Genomic DNA, 26,820 nt, shown 5'->3' on the forward strand with positions numbered 1-26,820 from the left:
TGTCCACAGTAACAACTGCAAGGCACATGGCCATCAAATCAGGCCTCAAATGGCTGCAACACAATAATCATCTAATGGCAGAAACCCCAGATCCTGATTGCCACTTTAATCAGTGGTGGCCTAAAGCCTAACTGACCTCCAGGTTTCATGGAAATCCAGTCATAAGTTTGTGAGATTTCCTGTTGACACACACGGACCAACACATGATTTGATTTCCCGTTTGCTCTATATTGATGCTATTTCAGCTTCTTGAAAAGCTACAGCTATTAGAGCTGTAAAGAAGAAGTGTTTATCAGTAATTCTGTTTTATGTTGTCATTTGTCAGAAAGAAATGGATTATATTGATTTGATTTGATTTAAAAGGTTATGAATTAGGTACTGTTTTCCAAATGAAATTATAATTTTTGTAGCACCTCTTCAGCAGATGCTGTTTGGTAATAGGTGTCAGGAAAATGGTTGAGCTTCTGATGAGAGTACGGTGCACACAGATTTCACTCCACCTTAATTATCTGGGATAATATAATTAAAATTTAGACAGATATACCCTCCCTTCATGTGGGAGCCATATGATGTTTTCATCCACTGTTGATCAAAGTTTGACCCAAATAGCTCATATTCTGTGCAGCCAGAACACAACATCAAACTCCCGCTGAGATAATTTGTCTGGACAATACTTTTTATAAGAAGGAAAATCTGTTTCCTGCAGTCTGTCTGTTTGTGACAATGTGAAAGAGCCCAGTCAGCATCTGCAACTCTGAGGTTCAGCCTGGCAGCCGGGCAGCGTGGCAGGACTAACCCCTGCACCAGGACACAGGGGCCAAAATCAATAGTCATATCGTATCACTTAACAGACTGTAACAAGCTGACTGATTACCTCATCGGCTGCTTGTGTAGAGAGCGGAGAGATGGTTGGGATGAAGCAAAGATAAATACTGATGCTCATGAAATCAAACTTCCTAAGGTTTTTTTCACCAAATACCCTGGTGCTGTAGTCATTATATAATCTTATCATAAATCAGAATATTTTGAGAAAGAAAAATAATAGTGAAGTGGATATGACAAATAAATACACAGAGGAATTCATTGCTTATTGTTATTTTACACTGTTAGAAGTCAGATAAATTCAGAGATTTGTTTTCATTAAGTCTTATGCTGCACATTAAACCAGCAAAACACAACTTAAGCTAATTCAATATTACATATTAACGGAAATCAATACATCACGAAGCTCTACTGCCTTTTTTACCTCAGTTTCTTTTCTAATTTCCTCCTTCTTTACTCTCTTCTGCCCTTTTTATGAGTTGCAGTGAAGTAGTTGTTGGTTCTCCACACCTCATTTAGAAGCAGGAAGCACCTGCAAACACACAAGCTCACATCTTATGTTTACAATGGGAAATTAGAGTTTGTATTTTAAAAAAAACCCCAGTATTTTCATTGTCATGTTAGAACAGGGGTTATCAAGAGATAGTTGCTGTTTTTGGTTGTTTGATGCTTCTGGTGCTGGTTTCACAAAGTCTGACTTTAACTATGGGTTTGATGTCACTAATAGTCAGATTTCAGTCAGACATCTCAATCCATCAGTTCCACCAAACTGCATTAGTCTTGACTTAAGTAGAATGAATTTTCCATCAATTCTAGATACATTCAGACCTAAGTTGATCAAACAACCACGTCAAACCAACCAATCTATGAGCCAATGGGAAAAGAGAAAGGTCTGCGGATATGAGGTGCATCACTTCCTCTTCTGAGTAAGAATATAGGGGTAAAAAAAAAATGCTATTACCGGTAGTTAAATGACAATCCAAGAAAGCCAAACGAAATGTTGAGCTATTATTGGGCAGATACAACTATAACTTCATTCTTTTATAAAGATGTTTGTATCTAAAGTCAGCTTTAACATTTAAAAAATGTAAAGAAAAAATAGGATTGTGTGACCCATCTTAGTAGTAACATTAAACATTAGTCAGCTGATGTTTTGGTAAAGATAAACATTTTGTATATGGTGAGTTTGTGTTTGTACAAATCACATATATTTCACTAAATTCAAACACTTTCACTGACAACAGAAGAGAGGTTTATGTTTTCAGTTTAATCCACAGGATATTTATATTACAATCAGTTTGACATGGTTTTATAGGGCTAACATAAGAATATTTTTTGCCTTCTTGAAGAACTCAACAGAGACAATGACAATTTACTGGGAAAAGTCAGCAAGGAGTGTAAAAAATGTTTATTAGTACGAAGACCTGTAGCAGAGCTGAGATGCAGTGGCTTCTTAATGTGCCAGGTCTCAGTACCTCTGTTAACTCGCCTGTCAAGATTAGGACAGTTTCCTTGGACACACAAACCTCTTTTCCTTCTGTGTGTCACTGATTGTTGGAAACATGGCTTTTAGTTCAGCATTAGCCCGGGGGATGCGGTGGCTAACTCTTCAGACCAAATACGTCACTCCTTTTTTAGGGGGGGGGGGGGGGTGATGATATATCAATGCTAATGTATTTATGCTGATCCCAAGTGGCCAAAAAATAATCTAATTATTGCAGGTTCAATATTAATGTAAATGCTGCAGATATTAGTGTAATTTTGAGTCAACAGGTTAACATTAATGCTTTGTGTTTTCCCTTCAGGCAGAGCACAGGAGAAGAGGCCCAGAGAGGACCAAAGTCCTGGGATGAGAGCTCTCTACCATTTCCCTGCCTCCCCCAGACCTCCAGGAGGAGTACGCTGGGCGACTACACTCTGAGGTAAAGAGCCACACAAAAAAATAAAACACCCTCTGCAGACAAAACCCCTCTCTGACGACGTTGACCTTCAGTATTTGCTGAGTCAAGCGTCCCCCACGCCTCCCACCTCTCTTGTTCTTTCTCCCTTTCTCTCCCTCCCTTTAGGTGTTGTTCTTTTTTTCTCCTGTCTTTTGGGGAGCCGCGGACATTGATCAATGGTCTGACTTGGTGTGGGCTCAGTTTGGAGTGATCTGTGGTCACTTTGTCACACAGACTCACACACACATTTATGGAAATAGGGGTCATGGCCTCCGTCTTTGAAGTGTATGGTCAGGGACTGGGTTTGGAGATGGATGATAGTTGGAGTGTGTGACACAGGGGGAGGAGGGAGTAGAGGAGGAGATGAAGGGTCAAGGGGTCAGGAATTTGTGGCTGAGCCCATGTTGTTCCATACGGCAGCCGGGTGACAGCAATACCTCAGAGAAGTCAGGGAAGGTGTGTTTGTCTGTTTCTTTCTGCCACACATCACATTTTCTCCCACAGCAAACACCATTTTTTCTGCACTGCACCTTTTTCACAAAACTTTGTATAAAACAAAACCATTTCTGTTGGTCTGCATTGGATAGACACAACAAAGTTTTTGCTTTGTTTGTTTTTCAGCCATCACTGGATCCTGACATTAGCCCCTTATCATTTCTGTCAGCTCAAGGCCTCACAGTAAAGGGCAGTGTTTGTGAGATATGTGGGCTGATAATGTGTGGTCAACACAGCAGCAGCTGTCTTCCTCTCTTCTTTCCTCCGTCTCCGTTACAGATCTGCTGTCTCCTCTGCTCCCCGTCTTTCCTCCTAGCCCAGCTCAGCCTGTCCCAGCCCAGCTGTCCCCTTCCTTCATTAGCTGTCCCACAACACTACTCACTGCCTGTGTTGGAAGGTCACTTTCAAAATACAAAGGACTCAGTATGAATTCTACTCAGTGCTTTGTTTTTGAATGATAGAAAAGGGGTTGCTTTTCTAACCAGGCTTAGCAGGTCCCCTAAGCTCTACAGAGCGTTTTGGCATCTTTTAGCTCATTGTTTTGGTTTTAAGGGCTGCAACTTAACTGTTTTGGTTAAGTCTCACTGCTCCTACCAGTATTGTATCATGCAGACCTGTTTTGATGTCTAATGATACTTGCCTGGCACCAGATGGCAAAGCGACTAGGTGGTGAACATTTTGTCTTTTGTTCCATTTCCGGTCTTGTCTTTTAACTCTCGGTCATTATTGCTGCTTGTGTTCAACTGAAAGTCCTGGTCCGGATCAGACAGCCTAATTTCGGCCTAATTTCTCAAAGCTGCGAACACACATCCACATTAACGAAGAGGTCACATGGCCTAACAACAGCACACAACAGCGTTAACCACCTTACAACTAGCTCAGTGTGTGTTGCAGCAGTAGGCTACAGCAGTAGCTTGATGAGAGCACTGATGTTTAACTTGTTATAATTTATTAGCATTATTTGCAGTTATACAAATAATCATTAAACCTGTGTATAACAGTGTAACTAACCCGATGAGTCTCCCCTGTGACTGGATGAAAAATATTATATTAACAATAATTTTTGAAACCACTCACTCAGACAACCTCTGTTGATATCATGTTATTAAAAACACATAAGAACATACAAATACCGACAAGTTCTGATCAGTCACCATGATTATTGTAACGGACACATGCAGGTGATCTCAGTGCTGTGCCAAAGAAGTGATCTAATTGGTCTGACTGCAGCTCTGTAAGTCCTTCACGCCGTATTTTATATTGTAAACTGGTCAGATATTTGTTAAAATGAAGACTTGAAACATGAGAATGTGTAACTAGAAATGGTTGGTTAGCACGTTAGGCACAACAACTTTATAAAGTGATATCATGTTAATGTTGTGTGCACAGCTTGTTGTTAAAGGTTTATGATCTTTAAAAACGTAAAAATGTTTATCTGAAACTCATATACAAAGATTTGTTTGTCCTCATCAGTTACCTGTTCAGGTTGTGTGGCACCTAGCAGACAGAGATGAGAGAATAAATGAGAAATAACGTTCATGAGTGAAGTTGCAGAAAACGTAGTAGGAGACTGTCTCTGTTTTGCGTGTGGTAGGCTTCATCCCTCTAAAAAGCGCACTTTATAAACAAGTTTAAACTTCTTTTCCTACTTTTTGTTGATGTCTCGTTGAGCCTCCCACTCTGTGCCGACTCATATGAGGGTTTGATATGTTACACTGCACGGATGCTCTCAGTTTGTTATTCAGTTATTCTTACCTGTGCAGAGGCTGAAATATAAACTCTTGCTGACACTCTCACTTTCTCTCTCTCTCTCTGTCACACACACACACACACACACACACACACACACACACACACACACTGCTGCAGACACACAAAAGACTCAAAAGCTTTCTGGTGTTGTATTTTCAGCTTGCAGCGGTGGGCTGTGTTAATGGCAGTAAAGTGCCAAGTCAGAGAGCAGAAAGTGAACTCTCTTCTCACTTGTTGTACTACTGTGGGACTCAGAGGGAGGTACAGGGAAGTTCCAGTAAAGAGAGAGAGGACACACACACACACACACACACACACACACACACACACACACATCTCCTCCAGCATTACTCAGTCCTCCTACTTCTTTTCCATGGCAGCATACAACAATAAAGCTAAAGTGGTTAGTGTTGTGTACCACACAGCAGAACAGTGTGTGTTTTTTATAAATGACTTAATGCTTAGTGAATTAATCAAATGTTGAATTGATGGGAAAAGCATGGAACAATTTAAATGTCCTCATAATCAAATAATTGTTTGCAGCCATGCCGGTTTTTCTGTGAAGCTGTAGAGTGTTGCTTTGAGTTAAAGGCTACTATCAACACGCTAACATTTGCTAATTAGCACTAAACAAAAAGTACAGCCAAGGCTGATGGGTATGTCATCAGTTTTGCCAGTATTTGGTGAGAAACCAAAGAGTTAGACAAAATTAAAATTTGGCCAGACCCATCATGAAAAGACCAAATTTCACTAAAGTGATTGCATTTCGAAGGGGAACATGAACGTCTGCAATCTGTCTCACAGCTGTTGAGACATTTTGCACAAATCAACAAAATATGAACCTCAGGAAGGCAGTAAAGGAAAAAAAAAAATCAGGTGATCGTCAAAGTCATTAGGCTACATCCTCTGGGCACCACCGTTATCTCTACTAGTGACCAACAGACAGACTGACGTTATCATCCATAGAGCCGTGCTGCTGGTATGGCTAAAAATGCAGTTTGCTGCTTTAAGCTTTTCAAATAGCTTGAAATTCTGCGTTTTATAACATTTTGAATGTAATATCTTTGGGTTTTGGATTGTTACTGACAAAACAAGCAATTGTAAGACTTCGGGAAGGTGTGATTAGCATTTTTCAGTTTGTTGACACTTACTAGATTTAATGATTGATTGTTGAAATAATCAACTCATAAATTGATGATAACTTTGAAAGGATCATTAGTTTCTGCTTTGAATAGGCCATATAATGGAGTCCAAAAGTCTGAGGCCATGAGAAAGTGGTCTGACCCCACTATACCTACAGTATGCCTATCGCCCAGCACTCTTTCCACCATCACCTTCAGCTCAACGTCACCTCCAAACAAGCAGCTTCAACTCAAAATACAAGCAGAACCTCTTCACCGCCTTTTGATTTGATTTTCCCCCCATTTGTTCCCTGCTTTGTCTTACATGCAGAACAATGCTCATCCTCACCTTCATGCGCACAAGAGAGCGCACAGCGTGTGCAAGTAGAAAGATGAATGCAAACATGTTATGTAATTTAACCCATCTGGGTTAACCCCACCCCCACCCCCCCCAATCTCTCCTGCCCTCTGCAGTGACTTGATGTTGTCATTCCCTGTTGATAATTGAACAATAGAGTGCAACAGTACTGATATTTAGCCACAGGATAGATGTAGACAACTGGGGTAAGAGGAGGTGTTCCCCTGACGCCTGTGGGGCATTCTGCTTTCACACACCCACCAAACTGAAATAGTGGAAAACATTTCTAAAAAGGTTCAATCTGACACAGGATTGTGTTGATGCAGAGAATATGTGTGAAAGACAGAGGAATAGATGAAGCCCAGGCTAAAAAGAGAAGGGGGAGGAGAAAGAGAGGCAGAGGAGAGTATTGTGTGTGTGTGTCTGTGTGTGTTAAAAGAGGGAAACTGGAGGCAGGGGGGCCGGCAGACAAAAGTGAGAGAGGCAAGGGAGGAATGAGAAGGAGGAGGTGGGGAAGGCGGTGCTAAGGCAGACAGCAGGGAAGGAAAGCTGAGAAGAGGAACAGTGGAGTGAAGTGAGAAGAGAGAGAAGGAGGAGGAGAGGACAGGAAAATAAGGGGGCTTCCATTTGAAAGTCCTCGTGTCGGGATATGAAGTCCTGGAGCAGTGCAGAGGCAACGGCAGGAAGCTGGAGCGTTGTAGAGAAGAGGTAGAAGACAGGGGGAAAAAAGGAGGAGAGACGAGGACAAGCTGAGGCAACAGAGACTGGAGTGATTTCTTTTTTTCCAAGAGAGACGGAGACAAGTGGAGGCAGCGATGCAGAGCTCTTATTGGGGTGAGTGTGGAGTGAGAAAGAGAGTGTGTGTGTGTGTGTGTTTGTGCATGTGTCTGCATAAGTGTGTGTGTGTGTGTGATCTTAAATTCTCCAAACTCAGGCTCTCTTCATCCTGCTCTTTATTCAAGCTTGGCTTCGTTTACATGAATGCAAATTTGCCTGAGGAAACTTTGTATTCATGAGCATCGTGCGTCAGTGTGAAGCCACTTAAGAGGGTGTCAACTGCGGAAATGCCATTAATGGAAGGTGTGTAACGGAAAGAGTTTGAGACAAAAGTTGTTTGGCAAGCCCATTTACACAGAAACTCAGATTTTAACAGGACTGGAAACTAGTTTAGGCCAAAAAGTTGGTGATGACTTCTAAAATCTGGATACTCTGAGATCTGAATGGTGAAGTCATGACAAAGAATCCCTGGAAAACTTGGTTTCTAGTCATTTTGCCAGTGATTGAAGGCAGCTGGATGATTCAGTGTCAGCTGACTGGCTTTGACTTAAAGTCAGTTTCTTGAAGTTGTCAGGGCTCTAAATGAGTCTGGAGACTTTTGGCCTGTACAAGCCGGGTCAAACAGACCCAGTAGCTTGGATCTGTTGAGGTGGGATGATGAGTTTTTGGTGATGTGTGAGCCCAGGTTTTTCTAATCCTGACCCTGGGTAATCTGCTCATTACAGGCTGGGTTGGGGTATTGATTTGAAATTTCAGCCTGTAGAAAAGCTGTTCCACTCTCTGGACAGTTGGCCTGGAGGAAGAAGGAGGAGGAGGGTGATATTCAATCTGTCTACACACACACACACACACACACACACACACACAAACACACACACACAAACACACACTCACGTTGAAGATAAGAAAAAGCATGAGGCAGCATACATACTTCTACCAAAGCAGACAATTAGGCTGCATCTCACAAGTGTGACCTGTACAAAACATGTTTTCATCCAGAAGACTCAAAGGGAATCTGTGTTTCTTTTGATGACGAAGCTCTCTGGCAGACACAGGCCGCCACTGTTTCTCTTCTGTCTTCCCTACGCGTGTAATTACAAGACTCCTCATGCGCCTTGGGCCACATATTGTAGTTTTCATCAAGTTTGTTATGGCCCGAGAGTGATGTGTCAGCAGATATGTGTATAGCCGGAGTGGTTAGAGGGCCGTCCATTCACTCAACTCTTTGTAGTAGTTGCCTGTTTGACCGTGTCACGTTCAGGTTTCATTTGAGAGCACACTTGGAGAAGACTGTAATTACCCAGACTGGATTTTGGCAGTTAGGTTAAAAAGACTGACGTTTCACTCCATAAAGACAGCAGCCGTAAATGGGCAGGTGTCGAGATGCGAACGCTGACGTAAAATTCAGAGGTAGAAGGGAGTGAGATGATGACAGAGACGGAGAGGATGGGTTACCTCATCTGCCCTGAACAAAACAAATGAGGTAAATGTGTGTTGCAGGTTACATACGTAACCCTTTCCAGCTGTGTTGACTCATGCTTCCTGTATGTGTGTGTGTGTGTATTGTGTATATATGAACAGCATTAAAAGATAGTAAAGTAGCTCCAATTAAAGAGCAATGAGACCACTTTTTTCTCTCTCTGCTGTTGGTAAATTATACCTCTCTGGGTTTATCTATGATTTCTCTTAGTTTGTCCTTTGTGCCTTGTTCTGACACTACAGGCATCTCCAAAGAAACAAAACCACTGGTGACGTATGAAAACACATGCTCAGTGTGGATACACAATGAAACGACTATTGAATGCAATATTTGTGAGAGGCTACAAATCCCGAGCTAAATATTTATGTACCGTTTATCATATTAAAGTAAGAACTTTTTTTAAGTAAGCATTTTTTGTTTTTACTTCTGCAGCTGCAACAGAAAAAAATGTGTCAGGACATAGTTAATTAAAGTCACAGAGCAGTGACGGTGACTGTGAAGTCTGACACCCTTTCAGCACAGTTGAATCTCTGTGATTTAGGTGTGATACTGAGAGAAATAAAAACAGTAGGTTACATATTGTTTAACTAAGATGTCTTCATGCCCCAGCAAACAAACAAACAAACAAACAAACCCAAAACCATTTGATAAAGAATTTGAAAGCGTTCAGATTGGATAAGCTGATTCCAAACTGGATTCAGATTCGAGCTCCATTATATTCCAGTGATCCTGTCTGGCTAAATCTTATGCCAGGTGTTTATGTAAAGCCTCGAGTTGAGAAGCATGGTGGAACAGTGAAGGAGGGAGAGAGAGAGAGAGAGAAAGACAGAAACATAGGAAAACACAGAGACAGCGAGAGATTAGAAGTCGGCCTGGCTTCTGTTCAGTTTGCTGAATGAGTGTTTTCCATGCCAGTCTGTCGCCCCTCCATCTTTCTCGAGTTTACAGCGGCACGGACAATATGTCTGAATACGTCTGCACATGTGCTTCTTGTGCCATGTCAGATATTTTCTCAGATGAGTGGAAGTGAATTATACACGGAGGCTGGCACAGTTAAACCGAGCCGTCGCTGCTTATGTAATAGCTGCTGTGGAAATCATTTGCCTGGCTGTATTTAGTAACACTGGGTGTGTGTGGGTGGCATTATACGTGTTAAATTCTGCGTCTTCAGTGATCAGTGATTTCACACTGAAGCTGTGACACCTTTTGCTAAAGTATTTTTAAAAAAAAAATGCTGAGCCATGTCCGATATTGTAGCCTGCTTTTCCTTAGTGAAGCCGGGCAGTAAATAAACAGGTCTCCGACAATGATACGTCCTATCACTGCAACCGCCTCAGTCCCCCTCACATTATGGGTCACGTTGTCAGTCAAAGTGTGACTGCTTTCAGTGTGAGATAACAGGCCCTGTCTCTCTACTCTCTGCCCTCTGTTAAACTGAAACAATGGCCCTCCACTGTTCATACAGCCAAAGCAGCGGGGGGGGGGGGGGTTTAGGAGGGAAAACTTTGCTCTTCTCTCCACTGTTGGGACAATGAGAAGTCACCACAGCCTGAGCACCAGGATTTTCCAAAACATACTGAAGTAAACAACATGCTAAGAAAAAATGACCTGCTCCTGCACTGATAAGAAATTAGCTACCCCCAGTTATCGTGTTAAGTCCACGGTCATTGATCCTGATAAAACGGTAGTCCACTGGCCAGACTAATCCCTGTGTCTCTACCACTGGCATTCTTGGTATTTCCAGTGTCTGCGGGTCTGACCACTGACCGCTGCTGGATAACTGTCAGCGGCTGGAAAACCTCCTGGAAAATCCAACATTTTGGAGGGGACCAGGAATGTCAGCCATCTTTCCCTTTTTCACATACCATTGCCTCAATTTCCTCCAGTGCCAGCTGACTGCAAACCAACTTCAGCTCGACTGCTATTAAAGGCTGGTTATAGCATCTCATTACGTTCTGGCACCAGCTGAAATATGTCCACAGCACTGGACAGCAATTGATCAGATTTGACCAATATTAGGTTTTTTCAATCAGGAAAGGTTCGTGTACACCTGCTTGTATCTATAATTCGTCACCTTTATACATTGGTTTGTATACAGATTAAACAAACAAGATGTCATGTGTTAATTTGTGAGCTGTAGAGCTGGTCAATCCTTAAGATACACTGAGCTAACCGGCTGGTGGCTGTAGCTTTAAATTTAGCACACAAACATGAGAGTCGTATCAATTTTTTAAATTTAACTCTATCCAAGAAAACAAATACGTGTCCCATCTGTTCCTTTAATATTTGAGAAATGTATCTTTTTCATGTTAAAAAGGCACTGAAAAAAGTACTCTGCTCTAGTATCAAAAACTACCAAATGGTTCCCAGCCCTTGTGCTGTCGAGATGAAATAGGAACACTGAGGCGACAGCTTTACTTTTGATGTATACACTAATTTGGTTCATAAAGGATGCCTAAGCTTGACATGGGCAAAGATTTTACCTCCACAAAATATGCATGCTACCTCAGTTGTTTTAGTCAGATGCTGCTCTTGTGGAGAAAATAATATGGTGATGCACAACTCATTTCAAACTGGGCCCATAAATAAGCACGTGACTGGCAGTTTGTGTCCCCAAATGACTATAGTGTTTTCACAAGGCTGTGTCGCTACTTTCATGTCATTGACGTCTACTGCACCCATTTTAATAGATAGCTGGCTGCTCTCTCTGTCAACCCCCACAGGGACTTTGTGAGTTTCTCTGCAGTTTTGTGTGTGTGCAGGAGAAAGAGAGAGAATCTAGGCTTCAGTCACCCCTCTCTCCAGCAGCCTCTTAGGTCCGAATTGAGGCCAGATGCTTTGAGATGCTAAAGAGCCAACCTGCCCGCTGTCAGACTGTCAGACACGCACACACAAGACTCACTCCCTCATTCACCTATTCACTCACTCTCTCTCTCTTTCTTCCTTCCTTCCTTCCTTTTCCCACTACTCCTGTCTATCTCATTTCGCCCTGTGCATGGCCTCCGCTGCCATGGCAACGCCTGCAAACACAGCTAGAAGCTAAAGTCTGCAACACCAACAAGTTGGTTGTAAAAGAAGAGGAAGGGAAAAAAACTGGACTAAAGGAGGACCTGTTGCCAATTACTCGTGCACAGACTCACTTTTTAGAAACTTTATTTCTTCCTTTGTTTCACCACAGAAAACCTGGTTTGATAAAGTCAGAGCCCTGCAGCAGCCTGGACTCTCAAATTCACAACTTTTGTTAAGCTGCAATGTCAACCATGTTACTTTGCCAAAGAAGACAATGTCTCTCTGGTTTGAGTGAAACAAGATTTGGCACTGAGGCGAAGGGTTAATGAGGACTGAGTAGGTTTCTATGCATTCAGCAATCTCAAACACACACACACATACACACACGTACACACACACACACACACACACCCTGTAAGACCTTAAAGCCAAGCTATGTGGGGGTAGGTGACAGTGAGCGGCCACTCAGACAGACAGTCATTGTGTTGGAATGGAGGCATAATATAACCTCAGGTCTTCTGGCAAAACATTAAAAGACTTCTCTCATTTTACAGAGGAGTCGGCTGACTTCATTACAATACCATTTTCTTGCCTGTTTGAAGTTTAATTGTGGAGTTTCAGTGAGGAGATGCGTGACAAATAAATGGGAGAGTAGATTAGGTGCTGACTGATTGCCTTGCTGAGGTATTGTGTGTGTCAGTGTGTTTCTGCCTTGCCTGTGCTTGCGGATTTTCTTTTGTTAGCAGCCAGCAAGGATTATTGTGACTCACCTAGCCTGTTGATTTTCTCTCCACCTCACTCTCTCTGTCTGTCTTTCTCACTCTCTCCAGCCACTGGGATCACTGGTCTCAAGATTAATCAAGGCCACCCAGGCTCTGTATACCAAAGTAGCATATTTCTGCTGGTCTGAACAAGCTCTTACCTTCACACCACACTCTCAATATCCTGCTTCATCGTGAAAACTTACTGTTTTTGTGACCAGCGAAACTCTACTGTGCAGCGAGCACCCATCAGATAAGAATAAAAATTATACAAAGGCACTTTTTTATGAATGGTTCTGATTATCACTCCCATACTGATATTTTTGCCCTTATCCATACATCATCTGCTCTTATCTGACAGTTTTACACTTTCCACCTGTTGCTCTCAGCTTCACGCTGGCTTTGCATTCGGTTAGTCACGCTGCGATGTTGCTGTTAAAGAAGGGGCAGATGAAAATCTAGCTGCATAGACCGGTGAGCAGGCGGGGGGGGGGGGGGTGGAAGAGGAAAGAGTGACGGGGGAGCAGTGGAACAAAAAAAATCCAGCACAGGAAGCAAGGAAGAGAGGAAATGGGTGAAAATGAGCAGGAAGAGGAAAAAGGGATGAAAGCAGAGCAAGGGGGTGAAAGACCCTAAAAACCTGGCAGTTCATCAGGAAGACGTCACCTTTACCAGTGATTAAAGCTGCTTTAATTAGGATCGAATGGTTGTAATATGGAAGGGGTCACTAGTGATCAATCAACAGAGAGTTCTCACACGACTCTGCTGGTCTCCTCCCCTCATTTTAGCACCTTTCAGCGCATTGTTTTGGTTTGATTCCGCACAACTTGGTTCAGTCTCACCACCAGTAGGCAGTTGTTTCACTGAAAAAGCTCGAAAGTCCTGACTGAACACTACCTGCTCGGCTCCCAGAGGCAGACACAGTTAGCCAATAGCTGGTGAACACTGTGGAGCATTTAGCAGCTAATGGTACAGATTCTTCAGTCTCTTCTTAGTCGAGACCAAAACAGAGGCTTATGTTGAATATTGGATTTAGTTCATTAAGACACCAGAGATTTGATTCCAGGTCAATGATAACGTTGCTCCCTGTGTCCTCGATGTATAAATAGGGAACTGTTTGCTAACATAGTTGCCATTTTAAAGTCAATTATGCATTTAAGTCAAGTGTTTGACAGAAATTGACAGTTTTAGGTTGATTATTTATCATATAAAAATGCTGAACGTTTTCTTGTTTCAGCCCGTCCAATTCTGTTTTTCTCTTTTTTATGTTCTTTTGTGTTCTTTGGGTCTTGGGTCAAAACAAGCTATGTTTCACTTTTTGTCACCATTTGTTGGGCCGCTTCTGTCCTGATTGGCTCTACTGCAGACCTCTTGCTGCTACAAGGGGTGACAACATGCACTCATAACCCACCTGGTTTTACAGGACTGAGGATACTTTAGCTTGGTTTGTTTTCACAGTTGTAGCTCACATCAGTTGAAATTCCTGCAAATGCAGCCTTGGTCAAAAGACCACAGTGTAGATTTCAGCTGTCATTTCTCTCCTATATGTCCTTTATATCTGAAAGGGGCACACATATGGAAAGGAGATGGGAAACTAGAGAAAAGAAAACTCACTCAAACTGAGTGACATGTTCAGTACTCAGCAGTAGAGGAGATGAATTAACAATGTCTCCCTTCACATTTAATTTTGTTAGGAGACCTAAAGGTGCTCAGACCCTGGTGTCTGTGTGCTCTCCAAATAATGACCAAATAGGATTATAGATGCCTGGTTTTCCCAGGAGCTCAGGCCTCTTTGGAGCCTCACTTTGGACTACCTGGTATTGGAATTCCCCTAAACCCCTGACCATCAACCCCACCTACCCTGCCTTTGTATCCTCGCCCCTAAACCCCCTTCTTTTTCTTCTTTCTTCTTTCTCGCTTTCCTAACTCCGTCCTGAGCCCAGCAGAGTCTCCGGAACAGCTTGGAGGTTGCGTGTGATTGCAAGGGGTGATCTGCTCCTGCGGAATAATGGGCTTCCTCTCCTGGGTAATACTGGCATTATTAACGGACTTATCATAACTGGATTATTTCCCTATCACAGACCCCAATTTTAGATCTTGTTAGAGAGATACTTGGGAACTTCTTTCTTCTGTCAGCCCTGCTCTTACTCATCCTCGGCCAGTTGATGCCATGTGGAGGGTAAACTCTCACAACCACTTGGTTTATTTCCAGTTCCTCTCAGAGGCAGTGAGAGGCTGCTTTTAAGCCATTCAGCATCATTTTATAGTTTGAGAGTGTCAGGATGTGTTGTAAAGTGCCCCTGGTTTGACCCCATAATAGCTGACTGCAACACTACAGCAGTTTATTTTTGAACATCGACTCAAATACCTTGCTGAGAGAAACGCCTCATGAAAGACTATCAGAATGATTTCAGGCACTTGAGATGTTTTCTATTTTTAGTGACGATGACTGGTTTCTCTCTGCCTGTCTTGTGCTGCTGACAGCAGAAGAGGATGCGTGTAATGAGGAAGGTGGAGGAAGCAATGAGGGCGAATGGAGAGATGGTAAATGTTTTTTTTACTTCGTCAGAGGAATGCAGCCAAGGAGAGGAGGAGGGCTTCAATAACTTTTAAGAAATAACCAGTGAGCAACATCAGAGGGCGAAATTAGCTTTTGAGATTTGTTGCCCGAGTAGCCAGAACAAAACCAGACCCTTGGAGGTCATAAGGGTGGGAGGAGAGAATCAGACCAGCTCCCCTCCACTCATCAGGGGGTGACAGGGTTAGGGCTGAGGGGGTCACGGTTGATGGTCTCAGAGGGTTGTTAATTCTATTATGCCTGCCTGAGAGGTCCTTGTCAGGGCTGGGAGTGAAGAAGAGGTGGGGATGGCTGGATAAAAAGGTGAAAGGAAGTTGTGAGGCGTGATTATTTCGGCATGGGAAGTGATCACATACCACACATATCTTTATCTCCTTGACTCATGTGTACTCATGAAGCCTGTCTCCTTACTTTAACTCCCCCTCACTCCCTGACAAGTCCTTACAGACATCCTCATAGTTTAGTCAACACGGAGTCAACTGGTAGGAACTGAACCACCCTGCTGACTGATCAAATAATGAGACCAACCCTATGTTTAGTGTATAGACCAACACCTCAATTCCCCTGTAGGGCTGCATGATGGAACCATCTACATCCTTGCTACCCTCCTCCCCTCTTAAACCCTTCACACTCTACTTCTTGAAACAAACTAGTTCATATGGTATGTTTTCCACTCACCTCTGTTCATACTACCGGCCACACCTACGGGATAATGGGATAATGGGGACTTTGGGACAGCATCACCACCAAGTTCAACACCATTCATGGTGTGACAGAAGTGACGGAAGTTCAAATCCTACCTTACATTCTCACATATAGCTTATCACTACCTATAGTGGATATAAGAAGACTTTCTGTTTTGAAGAGTTACAACTAAAGATATCGGTATGCTTCAAACAAAGTGCTTGTCAGGGGTGGGGTTGGGCTACAGCCGCCAGCCTTATGAGACTGACAATCTGAAACAACCACTTCATTTGAAGCTTCTGTTCATAATGATGCCTTTCGTCGTCAGTGTTTGTAGACAGCTGGATTACTCGCGCTTCACTCACGCTACATACTGGTAAATGTGGATCAAAGAGTATGTTTACGTCTACAGTGATTGTGTGTTGGCCTCTGAGAGCTGCTAAAACGTGAGTGACCTATAACTCAGTACTGTGCCTGAACACTTCCTGTGTAGACACGCACACACAGAGCAATGCTGCTCCTGCTGCTGCCCTGCTAACGTGCTGCTCACACTGCACCTCCTGTGTAGACGTGTGTAAGACATTTCTGAGGAATCTGACAACAAAGCGCTATCTGATCTAATCTTTTGATGAAGTTGTGTTTCAGTAAACAAAACAAACCCCCCTGTCTTTTTTGGCGTTCATTTCTAAGACTATACACTTCATTTGGGACTTTTATGATTGATGTGCACCTTGAAGCATCCATTTTGTGTGTGTGAATGTTCGCGCACTTGCACTGTGTGTGTGTGTGTGTGTGTGTGTGTGTGTGTGTGTATGTCTATGAGTGTCAGTTTGTATGATTGTGTTAGTCATGGCAGACTGTGTGCAGCCATAGCTGGCGTGGATTATTCCACTTGGCCAGACGGATTTGGGCTTGGCACGACAGGCTCAGGATATGTGTCCCCTCTCTCTCTGTCGCCACAGGCAACTAACACTGATAATACTATCTGCAAATGGAAGACTTAATCTGCTGCCACTTATTGTGTCAGTAATATGTATCCATGTTTCTCATCCTAAAAATAGTGCAGAAACCAAGCGAGGCCATTATTCATTTCTTCAAAGATGTTTTTTTTTGATAGGTGTGTGAGCATTGTGATCATGAGACAACAAAGTGACTGGATTTCAAACGCATTTAGATGTGATACACAGATTCCTGCGCACTGGGTTCAGATGAGGACATTCAGGAAAATCACAGAGCAGCTGCAGACGGTGATGACCGTGACTCATTCTCTCTCCCCCCGTCTGTATCGTCCTCAGTTTCTACTAAATCCATTCTCTTTTTTCTCCTCCTGCCTCGTTAATGACATTGACAATTAGCAGTGGCTTCAACGGAGATATAGAATGTATTTAATGAGGGATGCGCCTTCACTGGGAGGGGGGTCTGGAGACCTGGTCCCTCAGGAAAAATATGTCAAATAAACAGCTGTAAAGTGGCCGCGGCTAATGAGTTTTGTGAGTGAGAACAGGCCGAAAAGTCAATAAATAATTTGGCTTCACTGTTGCAAAGAGGATTGTTTTTAATTGCAGTAAGTTTGTACATAAAGTAAATATCACATTTTATTATTGCAAATATTCAAGATTATGTATTTAATCATTTTGACATAATTACAGCAATACAATTTAAGAATAATGATAAGGTGATTAGCTCTGTTATTCATAACCGACAATAAAGCTATTTACTGTTTTTTTACACAAGGATGAGATGTTAAGCACAAATCACATTAGCAACAGTCAGCGAGAAGCGTGGTAATTATGTTTTATGTTTAACTCAAAGCATCTACACACAGAAAAGCACAGCTGTAAATAATAAAACGAATGATGGCTGAATTAGCTGCTTCAGGTTCGGAGTGCTGGTACGGTGCATGCTGGCTCACTGTCACGCTGCCATAGTTTACTGGGGAACCTGAATACAGCAGGGCCTTCGCGAATGTTGTCAGCAACACCTGTGCTTTTCCTGCTGTGCCTCGTCAAAACATCTGCTGTTCCTCTTGTTTTCTGCTGAAGGGAAAACGTTAAAAAACATATGAAATCCCGAGCCAATAAATGATTGAATCCACTCCAGACAGTATTTTTGTAAGTTAAGTGTATCATTAATGATTAGTGCATTAATGTTCACCGTGTTCACCAACATTTGCTAATTAACACCAAAGCTGAGGCTGATAGGAAAGTCATTAGCTTCTCAGGTTTAGTCATGAACAGACCAAATAAGAAGGATAACTAAATCCCCATCTCTGGAGGTGATTTGGGAAGAAATAACAGGGAAAACTTTATGGCAAACTCAATTCATAAAGTTTACTGAGTAACAGCTCAGAGCTTAAACACTTTCTTTTTCTTGTGTCTTAAATTTAATTGCCTTCACATTTTTTTTACTGTCTACTTAGAAAAATCAATGACAAAGCTCTGAACCCTCATAGTTCATTCAGTATAGCCAGAGGTGACTCTACACTCTGGTGAAATATTTTAAAGACATTTTTCTTGTAGGTGTCAGTTTTCATCGTATCATCTCTTCATCTTTATGTGTGGCACTGCAGCCACAATCCACACTGCTGTAGTGGGTTGTCGCTGGTTTCCCCACTGTGCAGCTCTGTGCAGCAGTCTGCGCTGGGTCCTATTGCCAGCCTTTTTAGTGTACGCTCTTATTCCTGACTCGATTTCAAATTTTAAAACAGTCAGAAAAAGCAGAATAAATTATTTGGGAGTGCTACATTCAATTTTAGGGGGCTAAATGGCCTTAAAATTCACTCTGACGTCGTTGGCAGTTAGAAGAAAATATTATGTCTTGTGAATATTGAATGAAAAACTCTGTATGCATGGATACAACTCTTCAACAGAGCATGTGTAATAGTCACATCTGTTGCAACCAGAGTATGAATTAAAAATCTTCTCCTTATTTCCTCTCTCTCTCATTAGAGTGTGTGGTGTGTCTGACGCCGTCGGGCTGCCATGGCTCTGGTTCAGGCACTACCTTTAACCGTGACTGACCACCCCAATCCAGGCCTTGAAGTCCATCAGTGCCGGCCACTATCAACCCACTCCCCCTCAAGCCCCAGCTCAGGCCCCTGTGGGCCCTGTAGCTCTGGGACAGCCATGGGTTCTGTGAGCAGTCTCATATCAGGCCGGACGTACCAGGAGAGACACTGCCGGGCTGCCAGCGAGTTTACCACCAAACCACGGCGCTCCATGCCGGCAACTAGCTGCTTCCGGCTTCAGGATAACACCCTCCGCAGCGGGAGCTCCTTAGAGCAGCTGCTGGTTATCAGCAACCAAACGCAGCCTCAGGCCCAGGTTCTGCCTCCACCGCTGCCCACCAAAAAGCAGCCTCGGCCTGGTAACTCTGCTGGAGCAGCAGGCGGTGGCACTAATGGGAACTTTGGGTATGTGAGTGATGAGGTGGTGGTTGGAGACTGGAACGACAACCTGGTAGTGGCAGCTGCAAGCCCCTGCAGTGACTCGGAGGACCAAAGGGACAACAGGACTCTGAACGGCAACATTGGAGGGCCTCCTCCCAAACTAATCCCAGTGTCTGGACAGTTAGAGAAGGTAAGAAAAGTAGATTATAGAGATAAAATGAGCCAGGCCAATATAATATATTTTTTATTTAAAGCAGATACATCAGTATGGGTTTATATGTGGGCTGATAAGTAACAAGAACCTGTGCTACAGAAATGCCAACCTAGGTTTAAGGTAATTTAGAGACAGTGTTTTCGTTATATACATACATTTGTCTGCAAGAGATTACTGACAAGTTTCTCCTGGTCATATGCTTTCTTTTTTTAAAAGGATCCGTAACAAGATTGTTGTTTATGTAATGAGTTTCTGTTTAAAAAAAAAACAGCCTTCGACCCATGTATCTTAATATATTAGTTGGCATCAGAAATCCTGTGGTGGTCGGGCTGTAGTAGCTTGTGCTATATTTACACTGATAAATCCTAGAGCCCAACCAGTACATCCGTTTGGCCGATGTTATTGTCTGTAGCAAGAAACTGGGGTAAAAACATGGCAAAGATGTGTTTATGGTAGAGAGAAAAAGTTAATTTTTGACCTTGGAAATCATTGCTTGGCAAAATATCTGAACTCAAGGCCCAATAAAAAAACTTTTTACTGAGCTTTCAGCCACATCAAAAATCAATATATAAATATATATTTTTAAGCTTTAAACTATACACAACATACATTTGGGGCAATGGGGACATATAGAAAGTAGAAACACTACCTCACTGAAAGTGTTTAAGCGTAACTACTGGCCCCATAAGTGCTGGTCTGTTACTGACCGTGACGTCTGACCTGAAGATATTTATAGAAAAATGTTTTCTTTAATTACAGCTCAAGACTACACACTGGCACTAAATATCATAGCAAGGAATTTTTTTCTCTGCTCTCCCGTGAATACACACTGTACTCATGAAACATTAACACAGACATGAGCGTTTCTGCAGCATGTGCTGCTGATGCGTTTTTTCAGGAGATTACCTCAGCTGCCTAATTGGCTATTTATTTCCATCGATCCAGAGGGAAGCTTAATCACTGGCCTGACAGGCTCAGATGGATCATTTGACAGCTACTCACCTTGCAGACACATCGTGATGAATGTCAGAGCTCACTTACATTCAGTGACGTAATTACTGAGCCCTGAGGAAGATTGTTAAGAAAAATGCTTAGAGAACATTTGAGTAGTTTTTTTATACCTGCTCTGCCTGTGTATCTCCTCTTCCTCTTCTCTCCTCCCTCCTCTTTGTTTCTCTGCCCTTTTAATCAGATTTTGTCTGTCCTCTTCTCTTTCACTTTCTCCCTCTATCTCAGATGATAGGAAAAAAATCATTAAGAAAATTGCTTAATGAAGGCCATGAATATCAATTAAACCAAATTAAACTAATCTGAGCCTGGAGGGGTGACCTGCCAGCATATCACTCACCCCTCTCTAATGAGTTTTATTCAGCTGTTTCTAATTAGCACAGCTTAGTTCTTATCATTTACTAATGCTGTTTTTTTTATATAATTTTGTACTTTCAGAACATGGAGAAAGTGCTGATCCGTCCTACAGCGTTCAAACCTGTCGTTCCCAAGAATCGTCACTCTGTTCAGTACCTGTCACCACGGCCAGGGGGCAGCAGTCTGTCAGAGAGCCAGGCCAGCCTCAACCTCCTGCTGCCCCTCGGAGGATCAAGTAGCGCCAGCGGCACGAACGGCAACGGAGGGAGTTGCAGTTCCGGCTCTGAAGGTAAACGCAACTCCTACAGTGGCGGTCGCAATGCTCGGAGCAGCCAATCCTGCTCCATGTCAGATTCAGGGAGGAACTCCCTCTCCAGCCTCCCTACTCACAGCAGTACAGGCTACAGTTTGGCCCCCAGTGAGGGCTCTAGCTCTGGGTCTGGCTCCGGGGGCCAGCTGGAGCCCGTCACAAGCCTGGGCCGAAACACGTCAGGTGGAAGCGGGAGCCATGGTCACACTAACTCAGACAGTGGACGTTCCTCATCCAGCAAGAGCACAGGCTCTGGATCACTAAGTGGGCGCGGGCAGCCCCTGTCGGACAGCGGGTCCTGTGGCCATTCACCCCCACCAGTGGAGGGCTATGAGGCGGTGGTGAGGGAGCTGGAGGAGAAGCTGAGGGAACGAGACATGGAGCTCCAGCAGCTCCGGGAAAATCTGGATGAGAATGAAGCTGCTATCTGCCAGGTGAGGCATAAAGACATTCACCTCACCACACTGACCAATAAACAACTTGATATGCTGTTAGTACAGGTGAAGAACTCAACCATGTCTTTTGCCCTGAAAGGTGTATGAGGAGAAGCAGCGTCGCTGTGAAAGAGAGATGGAGGAGCTGAGGCAGAGCTGTGCCACGAAGATGAAGCAGGCCTCTCAGAAGGCCCAGAGGGCACAGCAGGTGCTACAGTTACAGGTACGCTAAGTATTTAGAAACCTCTCAAAACATTTAGAGAGATTTATGTGGGCAAACGGAAAAATACCGTTCAGGTTATATTCCGAAGTTCAACTCATCTGTTTGGAAGAAGATCGTTTCCTGAAGGTGCATTTACTCAAAAAGTGCAGCAGTTTGTTTTGATTTTTTACAATCACTCATTTTGTAGGAGTTGAATTATTCAAATTATTATTATGATTGTAGAATTATAAAGCATCTCCTTCTTTAATGAGTCTGGAGATTCTCTCTTTGGGCTTGTATGTCTTATTTTAGATTTGCATGTCTGTTTTAGTGTGTAGAATAGATTGAAAAGACACATCTCTTTGTGTTATTAGGTATTTCAACTACAGCAGGAGAAAAAGAAGCTGCAGGAGGACTTCTCCTCTCTGCTGCAGGACAGAGAGACGCTGGAAAGGAGATGTGCCACCATCCAGAGGGAGCAAACCCAGCTTGGGCCACGCCTGGAAGAGACAAAGTGGGAGGTGGGTGAGAGTCAGTGATTAAAGGTGCCGACTGTGAGCTGCATTGTTCCTATTTGAGTCTGGTAGAATAACTATGCTGCACGTTGATCCCCACCTCGTTTCCCCCTCATTTTCTGTTCATCTTTCTGCTGTTGACTCACTAATAAAAGCTTAAAATGCACTCAAAAGAAAGGTGTTAAGTCAGAGGTGAGACCAAGTAGGTTTAAATTAACCTCCTTAATTTATAAGCTTGAAAGGATTTGAGGATTACCTTATACAAGCAAGCAAATCCAAAATGTCAGTTTGTAATCTAACAATTTATTTTGAGCGTTTCCACCTCTTTCTCGAATTCCCCCTCTCTTGTCCCTGCAGGTGTGTCAGAAGTCAGGAGAGATCTCCCTCCTGAAGCAGCAGCTGAAGGAGATCCAGTCAGAGCTCAGCCAGAAGGCCGGAGACATTGTGGTCCTCAAGGCTCAGCTAAGAGAAGCCCGCTCTGAACTGCAAGCCAGCCAGGCTCGATCCCAGGAGGCCCAGATGGCCCTGCGGACGCGATCTCTGGAGCTGGAAGTCTGCGAGAACGAACTCCAGAGGCGCAAGAGCGAAGCTGAGCTGCTCCGGGAGAAAGTGGGCCGTTTGGAAGAGGAGTCATCCCGGCTCCGTGACACCCTGTCCAATCACAGTGGACACTCTTTACCTGGGAATGCAACCATGAAGGGACAGTGCGTGAACCAGTCCCTCCAACAGGGTAGAGGTGTGGTAGGAAGGGGCGGGCCCAGTCCCTCCGTGTACCGCGATGGAGAGGAGACTCATCTGGTCTGGGGAGGAGAGAGTGATGAAGCCAAGGCACAGAGGCAGAATACAGAAGCCGTGTTGGGACTCAGACAACAGGTACATATGTTTTTCTGCACATTTTCCAGACATAAGTAATGAAAATGAAACAGTACAGCAGTGGAAAGTAACTACGTAAATTTACTCAAGTACTTCACTTGAGTATTTACATGTTATGCTACTAAATAATTTTTACTCCACTGCATTAATTTCACATCCATGGTTATTGCTTTTTAAAGATTAAAAGATAAGATTAAACTTGAGGCTCCACCTTAACTGTTCATGACATTAAAATACTGCTTCACTATTAATAATTAGATAATATAATATAATAATACAGCAATCACAGGGACGTTTTTCTGGATAATGACCTTTAACAGTGTAGCGGCTAACATTTCCTCTATTTCTCAGGTGGACAGGCTAAAGGCTGAGCTCATGTACGAGAGGAGGACCAGTGAGGAGCAACTGTCCCGGTTTGAGGATGAGAGGAGGGTGTGGCAGGAGGAGAAGGAAAAGGTAAAAAGGAGGAAGATTTGTACTAACTGCTGATGAGTCCACTCTAAGTCTTCGTCATCTGTCATTTTTGTTCATCAGCAGTGATTGAATAGAGGCTGAGATAGACGGGGCTGCAGAAAGATCTTCACAAACTTCCCTACCTACTGATGTACTGTTTCTTTTTCCACCCAGGTCATCCGCTACCAGAAACAGCTGCAGCAGAACTACATCCAGATGTACCGTCGAAACCGGGATCTTGAACGGGTGATGAGGGAGCTGAGTCTGGAGCTGGAGAACAGGGACATGGAGGACTATGAGGTTCACAGTGGGAGCAACGACATCCACTTTGAGGAAATCACGGCCACAGAGATCTAAACACACACACACACAGTCACTTCCAGTAATCTGTGCACGGAAACACACAGGACCACAACTCACAAAAGACTCTAAAGATGTAACCCAAACATTTAACTCTTCAACATGGCTTTACCGGACCACTGAGTGAGCACTCACTACTCGTCACTGTCAAAAAGAAGATCTCCCAAAGGTGAATTCTTACTTCCTGCTAAAAGATGTTCTCCAATAGATCCTCATGAGGTGTCCACCCCTGGCGCTTTTAATGGGTTTCAGTCCCACTACAAAGCCAGCACAAAGACTTCTTCCCTTTGGTGGGAGCAAACGCAGTTGAAAAAAAAGTGTTTCTTTCTTAGACCACGTTCAAATCAGGGTATCAAATATTGATGGGAACTTAATGCAAAAAATGTTTCTACACGCACAGGTCAAAGCGCAGTCACACTCTTCGCGGTAGCACACGAGATTACACGCCTGGCCACCAGCATGCATGTTCATGACAGTAGTCCCATCAACGTCAACACCACAACTGCTGGTTATTAATGATGACCTCCTCTCCTCTCTGTGCTCATTGGCGACACAAACAACAACTGCTGGTTTTCCATATAACTGCTAAAGGGAAAATAACACAGAATATAATAACATCCGCTGTTTTTATTTCATAGTGTGCAGAGGATCAGAGGTTCATTGCATTTTATAAAGAGGACAAGGATAGTTTTGTTTTGGAGGTATTTCCTCAGCAGCGTGTTTTTGAAAAGGAATGTATTGTGACTGTTACCACTCCAGAGAAATGCAGTATAAATGGTTGTCACTGGCAATGAAAGAATCTGCTCACCAAGGGAAACATGGTATTATTTTGTACAACTTGCCTCTTTCTTGTGAAGCAAATCATCAAAGTTAAACAAACCTGTTTTGACATTTGGCTCTTGGTTTGCTTACATATGGACATCCTATTGTGTCATTTTCCCAAACCGCAGAGGACACAGAAACCAAACGTTCAAAGGAAATGCTTTATGTGAACGCTGGTCATGTTTTCCAGACCACCAACAGTTATGTTGTTGCACTTGATCAATGTGTCAACTCATTCACAAGCTCTGAGATAAACATTTACATTTTACTTTTATGTAGCACTAGGAAGCAGAGTGTAGCATGGGAGATATCTCCAGGATGCTGCTGATTCTCATCCTTCTTACTCAGTGAAAAGCACCTCAGCTGCCGGTATCAGGAAACTGAAAATGGAGCATAGTCTTCCAGTTTGGTCATCACGACACTGAGAGATTTAGGCCGGTGTTTTAGCTGCAGGCATGCTTATTCAGAGTTTCCACTTATTCCCCTTCTTTCCCATTAGTGCTCTTTATTTAGCTTTTGGCAGCCCAAAGCCAAATAACACTTTTAAAGTCTTCCTAGTCTCTCCTAGACTATAATCCTCCATGGTAGTGAGACTGGCATGTCTGCATGTCTTTGTTATATCAGATTTCAGAAGAAGCTGGTTCAGAAAGCAGAGAGATGGGAATTTGCAGATGCAGTAGCTCCAGCACTGGATGTCCTGAAGGCAGGTCGGCTGTTAAAGCCCTAAATATAAACCGATGAGGAGGATGTTAACATTTGCAGCTGTGGGGTTGCTCTGTTTTCTCACAGTAGCATGGCGGGTCTCTATGGAAAAAAAGGAGAGGGCTGAGAACTTTTATTTTACAAAGAGTCTATATCATGGAATAATAGTTAAATGGAAATCTATATAATGGACAAGATGTTGTATATTTTTTTATATATAGCACCTGAAGATATTTTGTTGTAGTACTGGTATAAGTGTGGGTTTAATATACAAAGTATAAAGACTTCTATATAAATATATATCTCTATATCTATCACATACCAATATTTCAAATGATGGATCAATTACAAATGGAGGCAGCAGCATAGACGGAGTGCACCTAATACTGTAATGCATGAAAATCTGTTTACATTATATAATCTGTGTGACACAAACATACACTATCTGATGACCAAACTTTGCAGCTGGTAAAGCAGTTGGGGGCTTTTATTTTGGTCTTAGTTTTGACCTGTCTCTCCATTTCGATTGATCTTTCACTTGATTATCAGTATCATAAAATCACACGGATCCATGTCTTCATCGTTGCGTTTTGTGCATGTCATCCCTTTATAAATGCATGAGACGGGACATTTTTGAGTGACTTCATTAAGTTGAGGTTGGAACTGATGCAAACCAAGAAAGTGTTATGTTTTCCCGCTCAGAAAATGAGATCAGTCTGTGTGTTGCCTGGCATTACCACACTCAGCGTTGTTAAAAAGATATTGTAGAACAATAAAAGTCAACATTGTGCATAAATTGTTAAAATAAAGCCAAGGGAAGTGACTTTTGAAATGAACAAGTTGGGTTTGTCCGACCATTTTCACCAGACCTAGACTGTTACTCACTCACCACAGAGGCAGCACAGGTACAGGTTAACAGCAAGCACAGGTGCTGCAAATCAAACTGACTCCCTCACTGAAAAGTGCTGTGTGCATCCCAGACTTCAGTTTTTTTTCCCCTCACATCTCAATTCTCTTTACTGTTTCATAACCATTTTCTGTGTAAATATGTAAAACGCTAAATAGTTTAACAGAGTGACATTGTCTTTTATTTAGACAAAGTGTCTATTTCAAATGTAGCCACTGTGATTAGACCAAAGCAAAGTAACACATTTCTTTTTTTTTTTTTTTTTTTTTGGCTTTTTCATCCTTTTGTGTGCATTTTTTTATATGTTTGCTTATATGTCGTGTCTTCATTAATTCATAAAGTATGTAGTTGTCCATGTCTATTTTTATGTGTACATTTCTTGTACAAATGACTGTGTTTTTAATTAAAGAACAAGTTGTCACACCTCAAAGTGACTGTTGATTTACCTGTTTTTTTTGTTTTTGTTTTACCTAAACACAAAACTATACTGAATGAGCA

General features: G+C 42.8%; 1 protein-coding gene across 3 annotated transcripts in view; it reads left to right on the top strand.

Moving 5' to 3' along the window:
* lzts2a (leucine zipper, putative tumor suppressor 2a) overlaps window positions 1-26,752 on the top strand; it is a 43,042-nt gene extending 16,290 nt beyond the window's left edge. For 2 of the 3 annotated variants that reach the window (XM_071480576.1, XM_071480575.1), the window contains 8 exons: window positions 2,628-2,744; window positions 18,726-19,355; window positions 20,826-21,488; window positions 21,589-21,711; window positions 22,065-22,211; window positions 22,563-23,078; window positions 23,430-23,534; window positions 23,706-26,752. In XM_071480576.1, coding sequence (XP_071336677.1) covers window positions 18,759-19,355; window positions 20,826-21,488; window positions 21,589-21,711; window positions 22,065-22,211; window positions 22,563-23,078; window positions 23,430-23,534; window positions 23,706-23,888 — 2,334 coding nt within the window. In that variant the 5' untranslated portion in view covers window positions 2,628-2,744; window positions 18,726-18,758 and the 3' untranslated portion in view covers window positions 23,889-26,752. Of the gene's footprint in view, window positions 1-2,627; window positions 2,745-6,986; window positions 7,323-18,725; window positions 19,356-20,825; window positions 21,489-21,588; window positions 21,712-22,064; window positions 22,212-22,562; window positions 23,079-23,429; window positions 23,535-23,705 lie in introns of those variants that run through there. The other variant, XM_071480577.1, reaches the window with a different exon arrangement.
* The last annotated feature ends 68 nt before the right edge of the window (window positions 26,753-26,820 follow it).

The sequence above is a fragment of the Trachinotus anak genome, unplaced genomic scaffold (assembly GCF_046630095.1).
Source record: "Trachinotus anak isolate AG129_WGS33_773 ecotype Australia unplaced genomic scaffold, CSIRO_AGI_Tana_v1 ptg000007l, whole genome shotgun sequence".
NCBI classification, from domain to species: domain Eukaryota; kingdom Metazoa; phylum Chordata; class Actinopteri; order Carangiformes; family Carangidae; genus Trachinotus; species Trachinotus anak.